A 20,213-nucleotide genomic window follows, 5' to 3' on the forward strand; every position below is an offset into this window, starting at 1 on the left:
AATTAGGTTTTACTGTGGATGAGAAGGTGAAAGGTTGGTCATGAGTAACTGTGATTGGTTGTATCTGCGGTGAAGAATGGATGGGTGAGATTGAATCTGGTTGGGTGGTGTCGATTGGGTTGATTATGGGTGGGAGTAAATGGGATTGTTGACTTTCCATGTTTGTTTCAGCATGAACCGTTTTCACTTTTTGTGGGTTTCCTTGGCATTGTTTTTCGGCAATGGGCTGATTGGTTTGGGCCTTTTCTTTGCCTTTTTTCTCCAGTTGGGCTGAAAGCCTTGTGACCACCTTTTGGACTAGAACCGTGTGATTCTTTAGGAACCCAATAGGTTTTTTTTATTGTCCTTTTCGCGGCTTCCCTTTATCACCTTTCTCTGTTTTCTTCCTGTCAGTTTCCTTCTTTCTTTCTGGCACTACTTTTTTTGTGTTTCTTTTTGTTTTTTCTGCTGTTCCCTTCCTTGAAACATGGATCCAGGGGTTTCCAATTTCTTCTTGTTGTGTGATTTCTTGTGCTTCAGACACGTGTTGCGCCGTTTTTTCAACGGTACAGATTGTTTCTTTTTCTTTCTCCGAACTTCTCTTCTCTGTTTCCACAATTCTCCTAGGGCATCTTTCACTCCCATGGCCAATTGTATTGCAGATTCCACAGAAGTTTGGAAGTTCATCATACTGGATACTCTTCTTGAATGCTCCTAACCATATACTTTCTTTCCTCTGTTTTGCCAGGTCGATCAAGACTTGGATTCTGGCAAACCTGACTCTGTTTTGTTCCAATGCATTCATGTCTGTCTTGATAAAATCTCCCATTTCGTTCGCAATTCTCTGCAAAATTGGTAGGGTGTGGAATTCAATAGGTAGCTCTGGTAGGGATACTCAGACAGGGGCTTTGGAGATTATTGCTTGTGATGGTTTGAAACCCGGGGTCCATGGTTGTACTATTAGCATATACCCCGCAATAAACCACGGTCCATTAGATAGAACTATCTCTCTTTCTTCTTCTGTCGCCATAGTGATGTTGTAGAAGCCTTTGCCTAGGGCAATTAGTTGAGGTTGTTGATGAAGCTTCCATATTCTTTGAACAGAGGACTTGAGGAAATCAACTGAGAATGATTTCCCAACAACTTTAATAGTAAGGGATCGAACCCATCTTTCAGACATGGATGTAACTTCTTCTTTCCCCAAACTTATAAATGCTTCCACAGAGGGGTCATAGGTGGGGGGTGGGCAGTTGCGATGATGGAGGAAATCGTAGACACGTTTCCAATTAAGGAGGTGGTGATAGAGCAGTAGGGTTTGGGTTGGTGGGATTGGTGTTGGAGTATGGCTGCGTATGATTTTTGTGGTTTTTGGAGGGTGGATGTCAAGGGTTTCTGTTGTGGTTGGTTAATGTGGTTGCCAGTGACGTTCGAGAACTGTGCTGCTTGAGCGGCGGCTTCTTCGGTGGGATCTGGTGGTTGAGGGGGGGGGGGGGGTCTCTCTCGCTCTCGCTCTCTCTCTCCCTCTCTCTCTCTCTCTCTAACATCTTACATTATTTTGTAGTTAGATGTACGTTGTCAAAATCATGTATTGGAGAGCGTAATATCAATCATGATTAAGTATTTAAGGAACGGAGGTAGTAATATATACAAGTTGTTGTGATGTGGCCTAAATCAGATAGATAGTCACCGGTTGATCTACTCTTTTCATAATGCAATCAATTGTTCATTACCTAATATTGACTTGTTGATCATCGATAATCTTTTCAAAAGGTTTTGCGCGCACAAGTTGTATAACAAATTTATTGTATATTAGGGTAACTTTTACTCATTTTTAATAACTTTTAACATATTTTGATTGACATTTAATACAATCGAGTAAACTTTTATGGATAAATTTTTTAAAGGGTGACATGATTACCTTTATGCTACATAATACATTATTAATGATTTTGAAGAAATAATTTTATTAAAGCGAAAAATATAGATAACTTTAACCGTTTTTTGATAACTTTTAACCAAATTTGGTTAACATCTATTACATTATACTAAAACAGACACCAGGAATGACACATGTCATTTTCCAGTGCAATTTTTTTCTGGCCAAAACTGTTATTTATTCTTTTACTTTAAAAAAAAATGAAATTACTTTTTTGTGTGAAAACTAAGATAAAAATAAAATTCTATTACCATAAATGTAACCGCATAATACATTATTGGAGCTGAGGAAAGATGAATCAATATTATTTTATTCTTTATAATTTGATTTTATTTGGTATTATTATAACTTTTTAATTAGTTTTAAATAGTATTGAGGAATGAACTTTTAATGTTAGTCTACTGTTAATAATAATGATACACTGTGAGTACGAGTGTTAATTAAAATACATGGTAAGTAGACTAACATTAGAAATCCATTTATCAAAATTGTATTCAATTCAAACTATTTGACAAACTCAGTTATGCTTTAGTTTTTCTGGTTATCTATTTTGGGAAATAGCTCCAGAGTCACTCTTTTATGACAAAATAAGTCTTGGTTTGGTCATTCGGGTTTGGTTAACTTTGTTAGATCGATCTACATACAAGTATACAACTATAATCCTTAACGTTGTTTTGTAATATGCATATTTAGTTCATTTGAATATTTATTTTTATTTTACACACTTTGGATTTATACTTTTGCATGTATTCTTTTTACTTTCACGTTTTCCTAAGATCACAAATATTTTATTTAATTAGTTACTATTGAAATAAATAAATAATAAACTATTTTAGTAATAACCGTGTGTTGCATGAGTCCTAAACTAGTAACTTTCATATTACAATATGTACTGTACACCACCTTCAAATAGGATTTTGTGTAACGTTCTATTCTTCTAACACCCGTTGGCCATCGCTAGTGATGCAAGTACGAATTAAGCTGTTCCATGTCACTAATAGTTCTTTTAATTGTATTCCCATATTTTAACTGTACGGAGTATTACCATATCAATGTTGATCACGCATCAACATTTTACTCATTTTATAAACAATGATAAGTGACCTATTTTGAACCCTAGACCATACCCTATTAGTCTATTAGACCCTATGGAGTCCAGACAAGAGTCCAATTGGTTTTTCAGATTATATCGATCAGGCTAGGGTATGACCGTATGAGTACGAGTAAAATCTTGTGGTTCAAGTAGTGTTCATCATACCCTACTAAAACCCGACTCATTTAGATATTACTTATCGAATCTCATAAGCTCTAGATCTAACTCCTTTTTTTTTTTTTGAGGGAAGATCTAACTCCTTATTCAGGTGAAGAGTACAAATCGTAAATCCACTTGCCCGAATTTATTAAAACAGTCGTACACGATTAAAAGTCGGTCCGATTAGGGTAAAATAAAAAGCTCATGCACAAACCCGTAAAATTAGCTCTAGTTTTACCCTTTACTCATTGTGAACCAAAATTATGAGAATGAAGAGGGTAAAAATGTCAAAAAAGAATGTTTGGAAAACAATATAAAACTCAACCTCGTTGACCCTCCCAAATATACAATTGCGGCCCCTACGCCGTTGCCTTTGCCAAGCCCTCTCCCTTCTCTCTCTCTTTCTCCTTCCATACCTTCTCACTATTAAAGAGAGAATACAATTACACTATCGAATCAAACCCACACTCTTCCAACACAAAAAACAAACTCAAACTTAAACAAACCATAAACCCATAAACCAAACACCCAAAAACCAAAAACAAAAAACCAGTTTACACTTTTCTTAAAACACCAATATTATTACTAGAAAGCACAGACAAGCAGACAAAAGCAGCAGTAACAGCCTTGCTCTGTTTTTCAAGAACAGAGCAACAAAAACAGAAAAAACAGAGCAAAAACAAAAACAAAAACAAAAGAAAATGGATGATGGTGGGTTGTTAAGAAATCTATGGGGATTAAAACCCATAATTTTGACATCAATTTTGTTGGTTTTAGCATTAAGAATAATGGTAGTTTTATGGTGGAGACCAAGAAAAATTGAATATCATTTTGCTAAACAGGGGATCAAAGGTCCTCCTTACCATTTCTTCATTGGTAATGTCAAAGAAATTGTTCAGCTCATGTTGAAGGCTTCTTCTCATCCTATGCCTTTCTCTCACAACATTCTTCCTAGAGTTTTCTCTTTCTACCATCACTGGAGGAAAATCTATGGTAACTTTTCTTCTTCTTTTCCATTCTCCCTTTTGTTTTCGAATCTGAACCAATTTCTTATCTTGTCCAACAAGAGTTTGATAAGTATGGTAATGTAATATGATTTTACACTTTTTTGAAAATGGATTTTTGGTAACCTTTCTTCTTTTCCCTTCTCCTTATGTTTTTTGCTCGATCTTTGTAGTTGTTCTTGTAAGGTTATGTACCTCTGACCCCCTTCTCATCGATCTCTCTCATGCACAAAAGTTTGATAAGTATATGAATGTAACATGATTTGACAATTTTTTTAATAATTGGAATTTTGGGTTTTTTTCCTTTATCAATTCATTGTATTGAGAAAAGGGAACTGTTGATTTTGTTTCATAATTGGACCCATCGAGGAGGAAATAATTCTTGGATTTTGTTGAGTTTTTATCATCCAACTTTTTTAGAAAGGGGAGGAGTACTTTCTTGGAATTGTTTAATAAAAAGCTTATTTTTGTTGATTTTCAATATTAATTTTGTTTTATCAACTTTTTTTTAAAAAATTATTATTGTTGCATCATCCAAAATTCTCTTCATAATTATAACTTGTCTTCTTCCACTGTTATTTCTCTCTGACATGATGTTGTAGTGCAGTCATCTTTAAATTGTTTGTATTTCTTCATCAATTTCAGTTATAAACGTTCAATATTTATCTCCATTTCAACTTTGGTTAAATTTTTATTTTGGGTTTTTAAAATTATTTATTAAATGCTTAATTTTCCAACAAATACACCCAAAATTAAAGAATAAAATTATAATAAGAAAATGAGTTCTCTTGAAACACTTTATTTATTTTGAAATTATTTATTAAATGCTTAAATTTCCAAAAAATACAACCCAAAATTAAGTATTCTAGATAAAAATTAAATGTATGTGGGGTTAATAATCATTGCCCTATTTCAGAATTCCTTCTGATACTAAAGGAAGCTCAAATTTTGATAACCCCTAAATTTGTACTACTTGTTTCTTTGTTAGTGGCGCAGCCTTGAATCGTCATCTTTCTGTTTCTCTCTCTAGGAGTCTAGGGTTATTATTTATCGTAATATCCGTTCTACATAATTTCCGTTCAACATAATCGTTTTTTTACTTTTACTATTCCGTACAAGGTTTTCATTTCCTATTTTTGCAAACTTGATACTCTTGAAGTTGCAAGGGATTTCCTTTTTACCCATTACTTTTTTCGTACTTTAAAAAGAGATAAATTTTAACCGGCACGTAATTTTAGTAGAGTGAGTTAAATTTAATAAAATAAGATAGAAAGTGGAGTAGTGGGTCAATTACTTATTATAGTAAAAATGATATAAGTAAGTGCGGGTACTACAAGAAAAATAGAAATATTAATATAATTTGGAATGAGGACCAAAAACATTTTAAAAAAGGAAATGGTATCTCAGTTTAAAATACGAACGTTTAAAGAAAGTGTATCTCCTTTTAATCTTTTAAATTTCCCATGCATATGTATGTATGTGTAGGTGCAACATTCATAGTGTGGTTTGGACCCACGGCGAGGTTGACCGTATCAGATCCGGACCTCATCCGAGAAATCTTCAGTACCAAGTCCGAATTGTACGAGAAAATCGAGGCTAACCCGCTTGTGAAACAGCTTGAGGGAAACGGGCTGATAAGCCTCAAGGGTGAAAAATGGGCTCACCATCGAAAAATCATAACCCCCACCTTCCACATGGAAAATCTAAAGGTAACTATACAATAAGTAACATTCATATAAAAACGACACAACTACTTTATTACCATGTCAATATGAGTTCTAGTGTAACAGTCTTATGTCGATAATTACGTGATAAACTAAAGTAAAAAAAATATATGAAACCCGTCTACATTATATTTTTGATTTTTCCCAATGATTATGGATGCAGTTGTTGATACCAATGGTTGGGAAGAGTGTAGAGGAAATGCTGGACAAGTGGGACCAGATGATGTGGGAGAAAGGAGGAGGAGGAGAGAGAGAAGTGGAAATCGAAGTTTCGGAGTGGTTTCAGGGATTGACAGAGGATGTGATCACAAGAATGGCATTTGGAAGTAGCTACGAACAAGGCAAAGCCATTTTCAGGTTACAAAGCCACCAAATGCTCCTTGCTGCTGATGCTTTTCAGAAGGTTCTCATTCCTGGCTATAGGTAATTTTTAACTACTTCTCTTTATTTCGTTTTAAGAGATGCAATTCACAATACAACTTTTGTTGTATTCTAATACTATTAGCCCCTGTTCTCTTCAACTAATTATAGGATCTTATTTTCATGTCCTACAAGTTCACATAACTTCATATAAGTTTCTATAAGTTGAGTATATAAGTTCCTATAATAAGGTCTTAAATAAAATGTGTATGATTATTTGAGTTGTTATATTAAACAAAATTATATTTATATTATTATATTAAAATAATTTGTGGTTACTTATTGACGATAATAATTATCAATGATACGTAAATATGAATTACTATGTTATTATTAATTACTATCAATATAATTATAAGGGAAAAACTTAATATACATTTTTAGAATTATGTGTACATTACAAAACAATGGACGCTTTTTTTTAATGAGACGCAAATAATCATAACATTACTTTTTTACATCAATGCATCAAGTGATATTCTCGTAGGGAGTATCAAAGAGTTGTTTTTCATCCGTGATAAAGTTACATTACAGAGAGTAGAGATGTTATATTAAAGAGTTAGTGACAAATATCTTTTTTTTCTAAATTGGTTGAATTCGTACTTGAATTTTATAAATTTTGGACAATTATCCTGAGTAATAATTTATATTATTAAATAACATAAAAACATAATTATTAATAAAAGAACTAAATAATAATTGCTTTATTAATTTATACGGAGTATTTTATATATTAATATTTACAATCAACTATTATCCATATTCTAATGGTTAAAAATTTAGTAATAATATAATAACATTTAAATAAGGTCTTATAAGTTCCTGTAAGTTAAATAAGGTCTTATAATTAAGTTAAATAAGTTCCTATAATTTCATATAATTTCAGATAAGTTCAGATAAATTTAGATAAGATAAGTTCATATAAATTCAAATCCTATAAATTGAAAAGAACACACCCTTATTATACTAAACATATTTAACAAATTGCATGATAGGGGAGGTCACGGCCCCGCCAATCCCCCTAATCACCCAATTGCATTTCACAAGAAATAAGATTTTTTTTTGTTTTACAACATAATACAACAGTTACAACCCTATTTTTTGGCAACATAAGAAATAAGAGTTTAATACTCCATGTTTAGACATTTTAGCAATTACTCCATACTTGTTATTTTGATTTCTCTCGTAATTACAAAAAAGTAATATCAAGAAATTATTAAATACTCCGTACACAATAGGAGCGTCGCGTAGGTAGCAAAATGTTGTTCGATTGACAATATCTACATACATACGCTAAATCTTGACCCTATATCAATAATGTATGATTGTCTGTACATACATACAGTAACTCTAAAATAGAGCGCGGATTGTAGGTATGCATGTCTAGAGTACACTATCTATTTTACTATGCTCAAATGATTTGTATCAACCTTTATTGCTACTAGCTAGCTGCTAGTTGTACGAAATTAGTTCCATTGTTTTGGATGAATTTTAGGTATTTATGAGATGTACTCTCAAATATTCCCTAACCCAACCACCACATATAATATAAATTCACAAAAAAATCACCTTCCTTATTAATTTTCTGTACACTTGGACAATCAACATCTAAACCAGGCTCACTATGTTATTCTCCCTAATTAATACCACAATGGTGACCTGGCCTTCTAAGAAGCTCCCACGTATCATCTATCAACTACTTAATACCCGTTTTCTTAGATTCACCGACCTTTTTTCCATCGAGGCTTCATTTTCATAGCTTGGTCCTCATTTTCTAATTGATTGTAGTCTATGACTTTGCTCCTAAATTTTCGAAGTGGATATTTTTGTACTATTATCAACTTTGACACATATATGTACCTTGGCTCATTAGGTAAGCCCTTGGAAGTTGTACCCCGTAACAATTAAATATTTCATTGCTATAGTCTAAACTGGTTAGATTCAATTTATAATTGTCCGCACTTTCTAATTGACAGCTCTAATCAACAAACATAAGTTAATCGTATCCAGTAAATTCTTGAGGTCTTCAAAAGCCGGGTTGTGCTTTACTATAAAATTCCATGCCCAAACCCGCAAATGTGAGCTTTCGGGCCAAACGGGTTTTTGGAGTTGGGTTTGGGCTTTTGCGCAAACCCATCATATTTTTGGGCCGTATTCGGGCCGTTGATGATTAGTAAATTTGAAAGAAATATTAAAAGTTTGTTTTAACATTGTCGTTTATATAATTTGCGTCTAATACTAAACTTTTTTGGTGTTCGGGTTGAAATGTGATGCAGATTTATGCCAACAAAGGGGAATATGAAGTCATGGAAATTGGACAAGGAGATAAGAAAATCATTAGTGAAGCTAATTGAGAAGAGAAAATTAGAGAATTGCAATACCAATATTAATGATAATAATATTAATATGGGAAATAACATTGGATCAGAGGAAGTAGGAGTAGGGGGAGATGGGCCAAAGGATTTGCTGGGCTTAATGATCCAGGCTGGGATGAGAGAGGATGAGAAAAACAACAACAATAACAATAATAATAATAATATTCCAGAAATTAATAATTCTTCATTAAATAATTATGCCCCACAATTATCAAGCACTAATAATAAAAATAAAATAACGGTCCAAGATATTGTGGAAGAGTGTAAGAGCTTCTTTTTTGCTGGGAAACAAACGACGTCGAATCTGCTGACATGGACCACTGTGCTCCTTGCTATGCATCCTCACTGGCAGGACCTGGCACGTGAGGAAGTCTTCAGAGTCTGCACATCACGTGACATCCCTTCTAAAGATGATCTTGCTAAGCTTAAGATGGTATGTCTCCCTTTTCCTTTTTTTTTTCCAACTTTTTGTGTTCTAGTGTCAATGACTTTAATGATAATAAAATAAACATAAACATAATCACATTCCTAAAATAGCCTATGTTTTTATTTTATTTTTTGTATAGATATCTAGGTGCTCTATTGCTTTGAAAAGGTCATCAACAAATGGTAGAGTTTACCTATTTATAGTTACATTATAGGGTAATAGGGATACTTTAATAATGTGGTAGGAAATAATTATTTTGTCCCTTTTCTATTATACGTATAATTTGAGTCCGAATCCTCTAGAGTTTTAATAAAACTCTACAAGGTGGAGTTGTATCTAAACCATACATTTTAAAATCAATGACTCATATTGATGAGAAAAAGTAAGAGGAATTTTGGAAAGATAATATATAAACCATTGATTTTTCATCCAATGATTGATATGCTCAAACTCTACATTTTAGAGTTATTTTAGAACTCTAGAGGATCCAAAACCGTATAATTTAGCTGCTTATATACTCCCTCCGTCCCTTAATACTCGCACCGGTTTGACCGGTGCGGAGTTTAAAACATTTAAATTGACTTATTAATTTACTGGGTGTTAGTTGATAGTGGGATATTTTTTTAATATAGTTAGTGGGAAATGGGTAAGAGGTGGAGAGTGGTGAGTGGGGGTGTGAATTTTTAAATGATTTATTGTAGGGAATAGGGGTGTAGGTGGGATTAGTAAGTAAGTTTGAGAAATAATATAATATTGGTATAAATTTCCATTTATAGAAGCGGTGCAAGTATTAAGGGACGACCCGAAAAGAAAAGCGGTGCGAGTATTAAGGGACGGAGGGAGTAATACTCCATTTGTTTCAGAACAACTAACACTTTCTGTTTTCTTCCCCTACTATTTATGACTTTTGATACTTATAATGCGTATAATTCAATTGTTTATGGAGTAATCGCTATTGCAATGAATTACTACTTAAAATAAGACGCGATGTCTATAGATAGGAAAAATTGGCAAATACAGCCCAATAAAGTTCCATATTTGTGAATTACAACCTCAAACTTCTAATTTTGTCAATTACAACCTTAAACTTATATATCTATTTTAAATTACATCCCAAAGTCATTTTTTCAGCAAAAATCACCTGAAGATGATGTCACAATGTTATTAAAAAATGATATAATACCTACAAAAAAATTAAATCGAAAAATAAGAACTAAAACAAATAAATCAAAAAATAAGAATTTAAAAAAATTGAAAAATAATATTTTTTATGTAACTTTTTTTAATAACATTTTGACATCATATTTCGGCAATTTTTTCGGGAAAATGACTTTATGTTGTAATTTAAATGCATGTATGAGTTTAAGGTTGTAATTTGCAAAATTAGAAGTTTGAGGTTGTAATTGACAAATAAGAAACTTTATTAGGTTTTATTTGCCAAAATTGCCCTATTGATAAGAAAAATTTTATGGGTAACTTAGAGGAAATTTGGTATTTACTACCTTAAAAATACACCGCTTTTGTATTTATTACCTTATGAAATTTTTATTTTAAATTACTACCTTAAACTTCTATTTTTTTTATTTACTGCCACTTTACCGTTTTCTCATTTTAAAATTAACATATCTCTTTCGTTTCTTAATTTTTTAAAGTGATTCAAAGTTTATTATTTTCCTTAATCTATAGGGATTTCATTGAGAATGACATTTCAAAACAATTCGTTTGATAATTCATATATATTTTAAACTTTTACAAATAATATTTAAGTCGTTTTACCTTTTACAAAATTTTAAAAGCAAGATCCCTATGGAATCTTTACACATATATGAGAAGAATGGGCTTTGAATCACTTCAAATGATTAAGAAATGGAAGAGATATCTCAATTTTAAAATGAGAAAACTGTAAATTGGTAGTAAATAAAAATAAATTGGAACTTTAAGGTAGTAATTTAAATAAAATTTTCATAAGGTAATAAATACAAAAGTGGTGTATTTTTAAGGAAGTAAATACCAAAAAATCATAACTTAGAAGGTACTCCATCCGTCCCGGAATACTCGCAACGGTTTAACATGACACGTTTGCCAATGCACAACTTTGACCATCAATGTCTTCAATTATATTATTATAAAATATTAATAATTTGAAAATATATATTAGATGAAGCTTACAATATATTATATGCTAACACTTATTTTCATATACTATAAATAAAATAGGGTTAGAGTGAATTATGTGAATAGTGCAAAATGTCAAACCGTTGCGAGTATTCCGAGACGGAGGGAGTAATTTGGAAGAAGATATACTACCTCCGTTTCAAAATGATTTTTAGATTTTCCGTTTTACTCATTTTCATAATGTTCTTTACACTTTGCTTTATTCTATTTTTGGACATGGAAATTTACTACCCTACCTTTTCTTACCTTTAATATTTACAATTTTTCATTTACTTTCTCTTACTTTATTCATTTTTTTCTCTTACACTCAACCACATTTTTACACATTTCTCTTACTTTATCCATATTCTATTATATTCAATCAATTTATCTATTTTTTTCTTAATCTTTATGCAAATAGTAACTATAAACATCTTTATAAGACGGAGGTAGTATGTGGTAATTATTTTTAATTAGAAATAGGATAATGTACCTTCGTTCCCTTGAATATAGCAATACTTCGTATACTCCGTACAAAATACTTGTAGTAAACAACTGTTACAAATTTACCACGTTAGCCATCAAAATTAAATGAAGGTTAGTTAAACTCAATATCTTAAAGCAAAAGTTGGTTTAGACATAGTTAAGGGTGAATCTAATGTTCTTTAGAGCTTAACTAAACTGAACTAAATAATACGGAGTAAACAATAAAAATTAATAATTAGTAATCTATAATTAATTACTAAATAAAAATAAATAATGATAATTAACAACTAAATAATTAATAACTAATAACTAAAGAATAATAAATAATAAATAATGTAATAATATACTTCCTCCATTCTCGAATATTAGTCCTCTTGGAATCTTGACACTATTCACAATTTAAGAGAATCTTCTAATTTCCTTCCAATTTGTATTTCAAAATATATTCATGTGTGATCTTGTTTTATTCGTCTCATTGTGTAGTTTAACGATATCAAATTTTATATATTTTTAACATACATATTTGAAATATTTACATTTAAATATTGAGTTGAAACGGATGAAAAAGTCAAAATGGTTCTAATATTTAAGAACAGAGGGAGTATAATAATAATAATAATGATAACAAGTTCGATTAAATTGAATTAAACTGAACTTAACTGAACTGGACTGAACTGAAATTAACTGAACTAAATGTTTATGAACTGAACTGAACCGACTGCGAAATAAGTACTGAAGTTACATTTAAGCAAAAAAGAACAGGGTCTAAGTCATTTGAGGGTTGGAATAATGTAGGATGTGTATTTCATTGTACTCTCTTCTTTCATTTTCATTATTTTTTTTGCATCTTGAGATCATCTTTGTACACCATCTCAAAGGATGATTCAGGTTATCTGTCTGAGATCTTTCCTAATAATAATAATATTCCAATAAAAAAAAAAAGTAGTACTTCGTATTGTTTTTGTATGTATGATGGAACAACGGTGTTTGATTGAACGCAGTTGAACATGATATTGAATGAGTCCCTACGCCTATACCCACCCGCAATCGCGACAATCAGACGGGCAAAATACGACGTAGAGCTAGGAGGGTGTCGGGTCCCATGCGGGACCGAGCTACTTGTCCCGATCTTAGCCGTCCATCACGATCAGGCAATCTGGGGGAATGATGCCAATGAGTTTAACCCCATGCGATTCTCGGACGGTGTATCTCGTGCAGCCAAGCATCCTGTGGCGTTCATCCCATTCGGGCTTGGGACCCGAACTTGCATTGGCCAAAATCTAGCGATCCTACAATCTAAGCTCGTACTCACTATCTTGTTACGACGTTTCTCCTTCACATTAGCCCCATCTTACCAACATGCTCCTACAGTGTTGATGCTCCTTTACCCTCAACATGGTGCACCCATTGTGTTTCGACAACTGTCCGAACACGATAAAGAAACCGGGCCGGGTTGTCGTGTTGATCAGGTTGTATAGTCAGGTCGAGAGAGTTTTAATTAGCATAATGTCCTTTTCTGTATGCTCCCCCGTGTTTTTTGTTCATATAAGTAATTATCTAATCGATAATTTTGTGTTTATCTGTCGTATCGTTTTCGAGATTTCGAGATTTCTTCATTGGTAAAACAAAAAGGAAGCAAAGTTCCGGTTATCGATCGTTATTTACTAACATGGAGTTCTTAACAAATGTAATCTTGTAATATTACCAAAGGTCACAGGAATTTTAGGTTGTAGCATCTTGACTCTCTACTTAGATTTATTTTTAGGATTTCTTATGTGGGATATAATTAATTAACTAGGTGGTGGTTAAAAAAAAATATATGTTGATGAACGGTATGGAAGTTATCGACGCAAGAGCTCCTTTAAGGGTGCGTTGATGCGTTCTATATATTTGACTTTCACGTTATTTTTCTGAACTATTAGAATTTATCTTTTAGTTATAAATTGTATATCGACAATCCTTATTTTTATGATCTTATGATATTTCACAGTGTATGATATTTACCCGCCTTTCCCCTCAAATTAACTGAAATGAAGTATTTGTATTGGTCCAACGTGGCTACGTTTTTATTTGCTGATATTTTATTATTGAGTAATTAATTTATGAGAATATGTTTTCTTTTCTCTATCTAATTATTCTTCAAAATTTTATGGACGACCCACTTTGATGGTATATTTTTTACAAGCTAAGACCAACTTCGATCAATTATACATATAACAATAAATAAAATAGCTATGGGCCTATGGTCTTTGATATGACAATTAGCATTGGCCAAAACAATCGATTTAAACATCTAGCCACAAACATTTTTGAAAAATATATATTATACTTTGTAATTGACATTGTTTAATACTTTTATGAGTACAACTAATAAATCCCCAGTCTTCTTTTCGTTCGATTTGACTAAAATTGAACTTTATTGAACTTACATAAATTATCTGAACTTATTTTTTATGAAAGAATTTATTTATGTGTTAAATTGTTTGAAAAACGTATTTTTGTTAAACTTAATTTGTTTGAACTTGTTTTTCCTAAAATAAGTCCTAAACAAAATGAAATCCCTACACATGCATATCAATACAATGAGTATATTATGAAATCGAGGAACTACGTAAATGGGGAGAGGAAGGAAGAAAAGAAACCAGGTAAATGACAATTGAGAAACACAAAAAGGTGGAAATTGAAGAGAAGATTGCATTGATTAATGAATTAATTAACTACTAAATGAAGTTAATTAGCTAAATAAATGAGCTACCAAATACCAATGCAGGTTATTTCATTGAAGTCCGGCGAGATCACGGCTAGAGAGCCTAGATTTTAGGTGCTCTTGAATTGTGATTGTAATAACCTATACACAATGTTTGTCACTTTTTAAAAGTAATAAAGGAAAAACAATTTTGTACGTTAATAGAAAATGAAGCCCTTAAAGAAATCATTGTGCATAACAAAAAAGACACTTGTCAAACAAAAATTAGCAGGAAGTCTTGTTATATGCGTAGTAATAGGTAGAGATTTGAAATGTTATACTTATAATATAATAATTTGGTAGAACGAGAGTAATTGAATTTTCTCATGTGCAGGTAACATGGTTGTATTTTTATTTGGTACCAAACAACATAGTTTGCTACTCACAAGTCAAAGGTAAATGTTATTTTATGTGGGCCAGACTCGATTTATTATCCGAAGCTACCATTTAGTCCTTAGTATACCACCTGAAGTTATTATTTTGTCCTTAGTATACCATTTCTAATCTCTAACGGTTAGAGAATTAGAAAACCTCCAAAATTAGAGGTTTTGGTTGCTTCTTTAGTCATATGGAAGAAACTAAATAGAGATGATTGTAAGATGTGAAAATTGATCCCCTGCTACAATTACGGAGGTGGAAGGAGAAATCATTAGGCCAACTCATGCTTCTCGTTTGTGTATAATATATAGTTCTAATACCAATAAGTTTCTGACCTAGTGGTTAAGATCAAAGGCTTGTGTATTATAGGTCTCAGGTTCGAATTGCTAACCAAAATACAGTAAAATTTCCAATCCAAATTGGAGTAGATTGAATCCAGCAGAAAAGGGATAGGGTCGGATTGTTGTGCACAAGAACCCTACCTTACACCTCCCAGGGCAAAAGAGATGTTGTTCGAAAGCAAAGCAAGTGAAAATGTAGCATGCAAATGTCCTTTTAGGAATATGTATTCCAACTTTATAGAATTTGGGACCTTGTGCTTCTGAGTTGTGAATTGTGATACATGAAATTACAAGTAATATAGGACCACTTTCTTTTTATTTATTTTAAATTAAACTTTTTGGGATCTCGATCATACAAAATCTACTACTTCACTCCATTAGTCCGTACTCAAATACGGAGATTGAGCATAAAATTGTATATGCGTTAGAGACTTTTTTTTGTTGGCCCCAAGGAAGCATGTGGCTAGGGAGTAGGGAGGAACATACTCTTTCTATTTCTTCGATACTTCCATGCATCCATTAAATAATTGTCGCTTTGGCTAAAGTTCTACTCCTATTTTATAATATACTTCATATTTTTTAATTTGAAATCCTATATTTATTTAGAATTTGAGGAATTTCTAGTTATTCATTCCCAATATATAAAAAGATTAGTCCTGTGATCAAGTCTTATTTGATTTGAAATTAAAGATATTAATGATCAAGGTGTGAACTAGGAAATGTGTATAAAGAACAAAATGAAATAGAATTGAGGGAATATGTTCCTAATTAATTGTCGCTTTTAGAATACTAGGTTTCAGGCAGCGCTCTATCGCCGCGGATGCCCGCCCAAAATAACGATGAATCTTAATTTCCAAATTAACACACGATGGAAACAAGAATAGTTGGTTTAAAAACTAATCCCTCTGCTGATTTTTATTCTTTACGTTTGATATCATGCACGCGATTTAACAAATAATTAATATGGATAAAGATTCTTTTTTTATTTACTTAAATAATGCAAATTAAGTTTATTAATAATATTTTGATCAATAATTAGATTTAATGCCCTAGTGAATTTGATTGATTAAAATAATAACTGACAAGATTTGATATAATATTTGGGGATTTATGTGACAATATAAAATAAAATATTCCAAACATAAAAATTAAAATGAAACACCCCAAACGGATTACATAAAGAATGAAAAGAGAGTATAAAATTTAACCTGTATATGGAAAAATAATCATGTACAAAGCGTAAAAGGTTACCCTTTCTTTTAAAAGGATGACAAAACCTAGTTTAAAAAATATATAAATTTATGTTACAATATGAAAGAAATATTCCAAATGTCAAGATTTAAATGAAACAACTAAAATGGATTACGTAAAGAATGCAAAGGGACGAAGGGAGTATAAAATTTAACTTGTATACGAAAAAAATAATCAAGTACAAAGCTTAAAATGTTACCCTTTTTTTTTAATAACAAGTATGACAGAATCTAATTTAAAAACTATAAAATCTATAAGCTACACAAAATTGGTAAAGGAAGAGGGCTAAATTCTAATTGGAGTATCAGTAAAAATATTATTTCTAACAGAAATTTGGTTTTTTCAAAGAAGGATTTTTAGGGGCCATAGCATAATTTTAATGTTCCAAAGTGAGAGTCCTTGCTTTTAGAAGGATTTTTTTATTAATGTAATTAATATTTTGATATCTTAAGTTATTACACTAAAATATTGATCATCATTATAAATGGAGCGGGAATTATTAACTAGAAATTTGGAGAGTATTTGTAAGAGAAATAATTTTTTCAAAAGAATTTCAACCATTATTACTCGTATGTACTATTGAAATTGACTAGTTTTCAGCCTGTGCGACACACGAATTACGTGTTTTTTACAATTATGTTCATATGGATTTGAAATTCGAAAATCCAATTTATTCAACACTTATCTGAAAAAGTAACAACTAACAAAATATCTGCTCTATCTTCCCCTCAAGAAAAATCTAAAAGAGTAACAAAAAATGTTGATAAAAAGTTGAAGGTGATGAAGGGAGGTTATGAATACAAATAGTTTTTTAATTAAAATTTTAAAAGAGGCAATTATTATCTTTATTTTGAAAAATAAAATGAAAATAAATAGAGTTTTTAAAAAATGACAATTGGCATATACGAAGTAAGTTTTTGTGTTTTAAAATATTAAGAGTAGTATAGATATCTGTAATAAATAATTCTAGTTGTAAGACAAATAAAACATATAATTTCCCTCACCTTCAATTACTGTATACTCCGTAAATGTCAAAGCCATAAGTATACAGAAACAGGATCAGATGGAGTAGATATTAGCACTAATTACTTTTAAAGAATGATTAGAGAGTCAAAGCATGCTATGAAGCATGTGAATCTATCTAATGATATCATGGGTATACTATATAGTTTCCCCCACATGAAAGGGTAGACATAGGGCTATGCATTAATAGCAAAATTTAGAGTGATTATTCCTCCTTATCGTTATTTTGATCTTAATTACTATACAATTAGTACTTGAATAGTGTGCTATAAAGTACTTGAGGTCTAATGCATGCAACAGAAATCTAACTGTTTGTACCTTTTGCAGCTTTTTATAATTTTATGAATCCAACAGAAATACTATTTCTGGATTTGGTCATTGGCGAAACATCAAGCAAACAAGGATTTATTTTCTATAAATACGATTTACTCCATATAAGGTTTTGGGTTTGAAACTCGGGAATGCAATTATATTTGTTGGAAGGGTGTTTATTTGGGACATGACACAGTTTAAATTTAGATTAGTCGGAGTTTAGTAGATTTTCAATTACCATGTGTGCTTGCGTAATAATATTCTTCAAATATATTGCTGTTTAATTCATTTTATATATTTGTTTTGTACTACCTCTGTTTCAAAAAAAATCTTTACACTTACTATTTGCACGGACACCTGTGCAATGTTTGACCGTTAATATATCCAATCATGTATTGTTGACCCTAGTTTTGGTTGATGACAAAAGGCAAACTTCCTAATATTGTTAATTGATGGTTACAGTAAAGTGCTCGAGTTCCTGAGAGGAACTAGAGATAGCTACTGAAGTTACTGGGTTGGATTGAGCAAAGCTGGAGCAACCAAGCTGACTCAAACTAGAGGAACAATTGCACTCATAAGATCTCCATGTTCTCGTAGGATGGTGAAGTTCCCAAGATCTGAGTTCCTCCTTATTACCCGAGGAACTCATGCACCTGTTCCGGAGTAGGAACAACTGCAGCTTCTGAGTCGCAGCTCCAGTAAAAGGAAGACACGAAACTAGGTACTTTAATACTCTTAGAATTCGCGTAAGATAATAATATTAGCTAAAGATATATTATGGAACTTAAGGATATTAATTTTATTAAAACGATTTTATCAAATATATGGCAACAAGTTTTTAAAGATTAAATTTATATAAATAATTATTGTTTTTACTTTACTTAATAAAATCAGATTTTTCATCAAAGTAAAAACAGTTTTACAATCCCTAAAACTTCTCCTAAGATTCGATTAAATAACAAACAGTTTTCGAAAATCTATTAACGTTGAACTGGTCCCAACCCATGCCCAACTTATGATGAGTTACTTGGGAAGTGGTTTTCCCTTGTTCCTCAAGACAAGGGACGTGGAGACCAAGGAGTGTAGGATGTTGGCGGTTAAGATTTGAAGGGAACTAACCCTAATGATCTATCTATATCTCTATAAAAGGGCCGTGCGTTTTCTGTTGAGATTACACAAACATTCCAAGAGTTTTCTTTCTTCTAAAACGTTTTAAAGAGCTTTTCAAAAACGATTTGTGTCCTAGTATAATTCAAGTTCCTAAGTTCCATATATATATATATATATATATATATATATATATATATATATATATATATATATATATATATATATATATATATCTAAAAGCTTTATTAATATCTAGAGTTCTCATAAACTAAATTGTAATTCGAGTGTGAGAGGATTGAGTTATCCTGTTAAGACTTAGAGTTAAGTCTGAGAGAAAAAGAAGCAAAAAGAGAGTCGTAATCAAAGTTGATTACTGTGAGGAACTCGAATCAGAGAGGAATTCGAGTTGTTGTATTACTGTAATCGGGGCATTACTTTAATATAAAAAGGTTTTGAGGTTTTCTCTTCTTGATTAGTGTCAAGAAGTTTCCTCAAATTGTTTATCTTTTGTCTTTGTGTTTCTCAGTTCCTTTAGTGTTTCTATGTTCCGCAAGAAACTCATCTATAGTTCCGATTACAATTCACCCCCCCTCTTGTACGTGTTCCTGCTAGATTGTCAATTGGTATCAGAGCCAGCACTCACGAAAAACACAGGAAACCCTGTTTGAGTTCAGTTCCTAAAGGTATGAATGTTAGGTTATGATACATATGACAATTCATAAATCATGCGGAAAAACCATAAAGCCAGGAAAGCATATTATTTACACATAATCATTTAGCATAGAAAAGATGCATACATGTTGTAGCGTGCCTTCCCTAGCTGCGCCCGAACCGAACAAGAACAAGTCTTTAGGACTCCAAATGTCGTCCCTCCGTAGATAGTCCACAGTACGTCCGGATCCGCCTCAAGTTAGACCAACTAGAATCGCCCTTAAGGTGCTTAGGATTTTCGGCTCTTATTGCAAGTGTATGGCTGATTTATATTTCAAAAACTTACCCTTTGAATACTTCAATCGTACCCATAAATTGTGACCCTAGGCACCTATTTATAGGGGTATGGAAAATGAATTGTAATCCTACTAGGATGTGGATTTTCTAGTTAGAATCTTATTAGGACTCTAAATAACAAAATCAATATATTAGGATTAGGATTTAATCTTTGCACGAATTCCAATAGGATTAGGATTCCCGCACAAATGTTGCACGAGCCGTGCACCCGCGCAAGCCTTGCGGCCCACGTCAGGCGCACAACGCTCGACCCACGCTGATGTGCTCTCGCGTGCGCGCGCCCTTGG

At 32.1% G+C, this 20,213-nt stretch overlaps 1 protein-coding gene across 1 annotated transcript; it reads left to right on the forward strand.

The window, feature by feature from the left end:
* Positions 1-3,518: 3,518 nt before the first annotated feature.
* On the forward strand, positions 3,519-13,748 carry LOC110800001 (cytochrome P450 734A1). Its single transcript, XM_022005293.2, has 5 exons — positions 3,519-4,160; positions 5,657-5,880; positions 6,059-6,318; positions 8,592-9,123; positions 12,759-13,748. The coding sequence occupies exons 1-5, from the start codon at positions 3,869-3,871 to the stop codon at positions 13,233-13,235; spliced, it is 1,785 nt and encodes a 594-aa protein (XP_021860985.1). The 5' UTR covers positions 3,519-3,868; the 3' UTR covers positions 13,236-13,748.
* Positions 13,749-20,213: the final 6,465 nt, after the last annotated feature.

This window comes from Spinacia oleracea, chromosome 2 (assembly GCF_020520425.1).
Source record: "Spinacia oleracea cultivar Varoflay chromosome 2, BTI_SOV_V1, whole genome shotgun sequence".
NCBI lineage: Eukaryota > Viridiplantae > Streptophyta > Magnoliopsida > Caryophyllales > Amaranthaceae > Spinacia > Spinacia oleracea.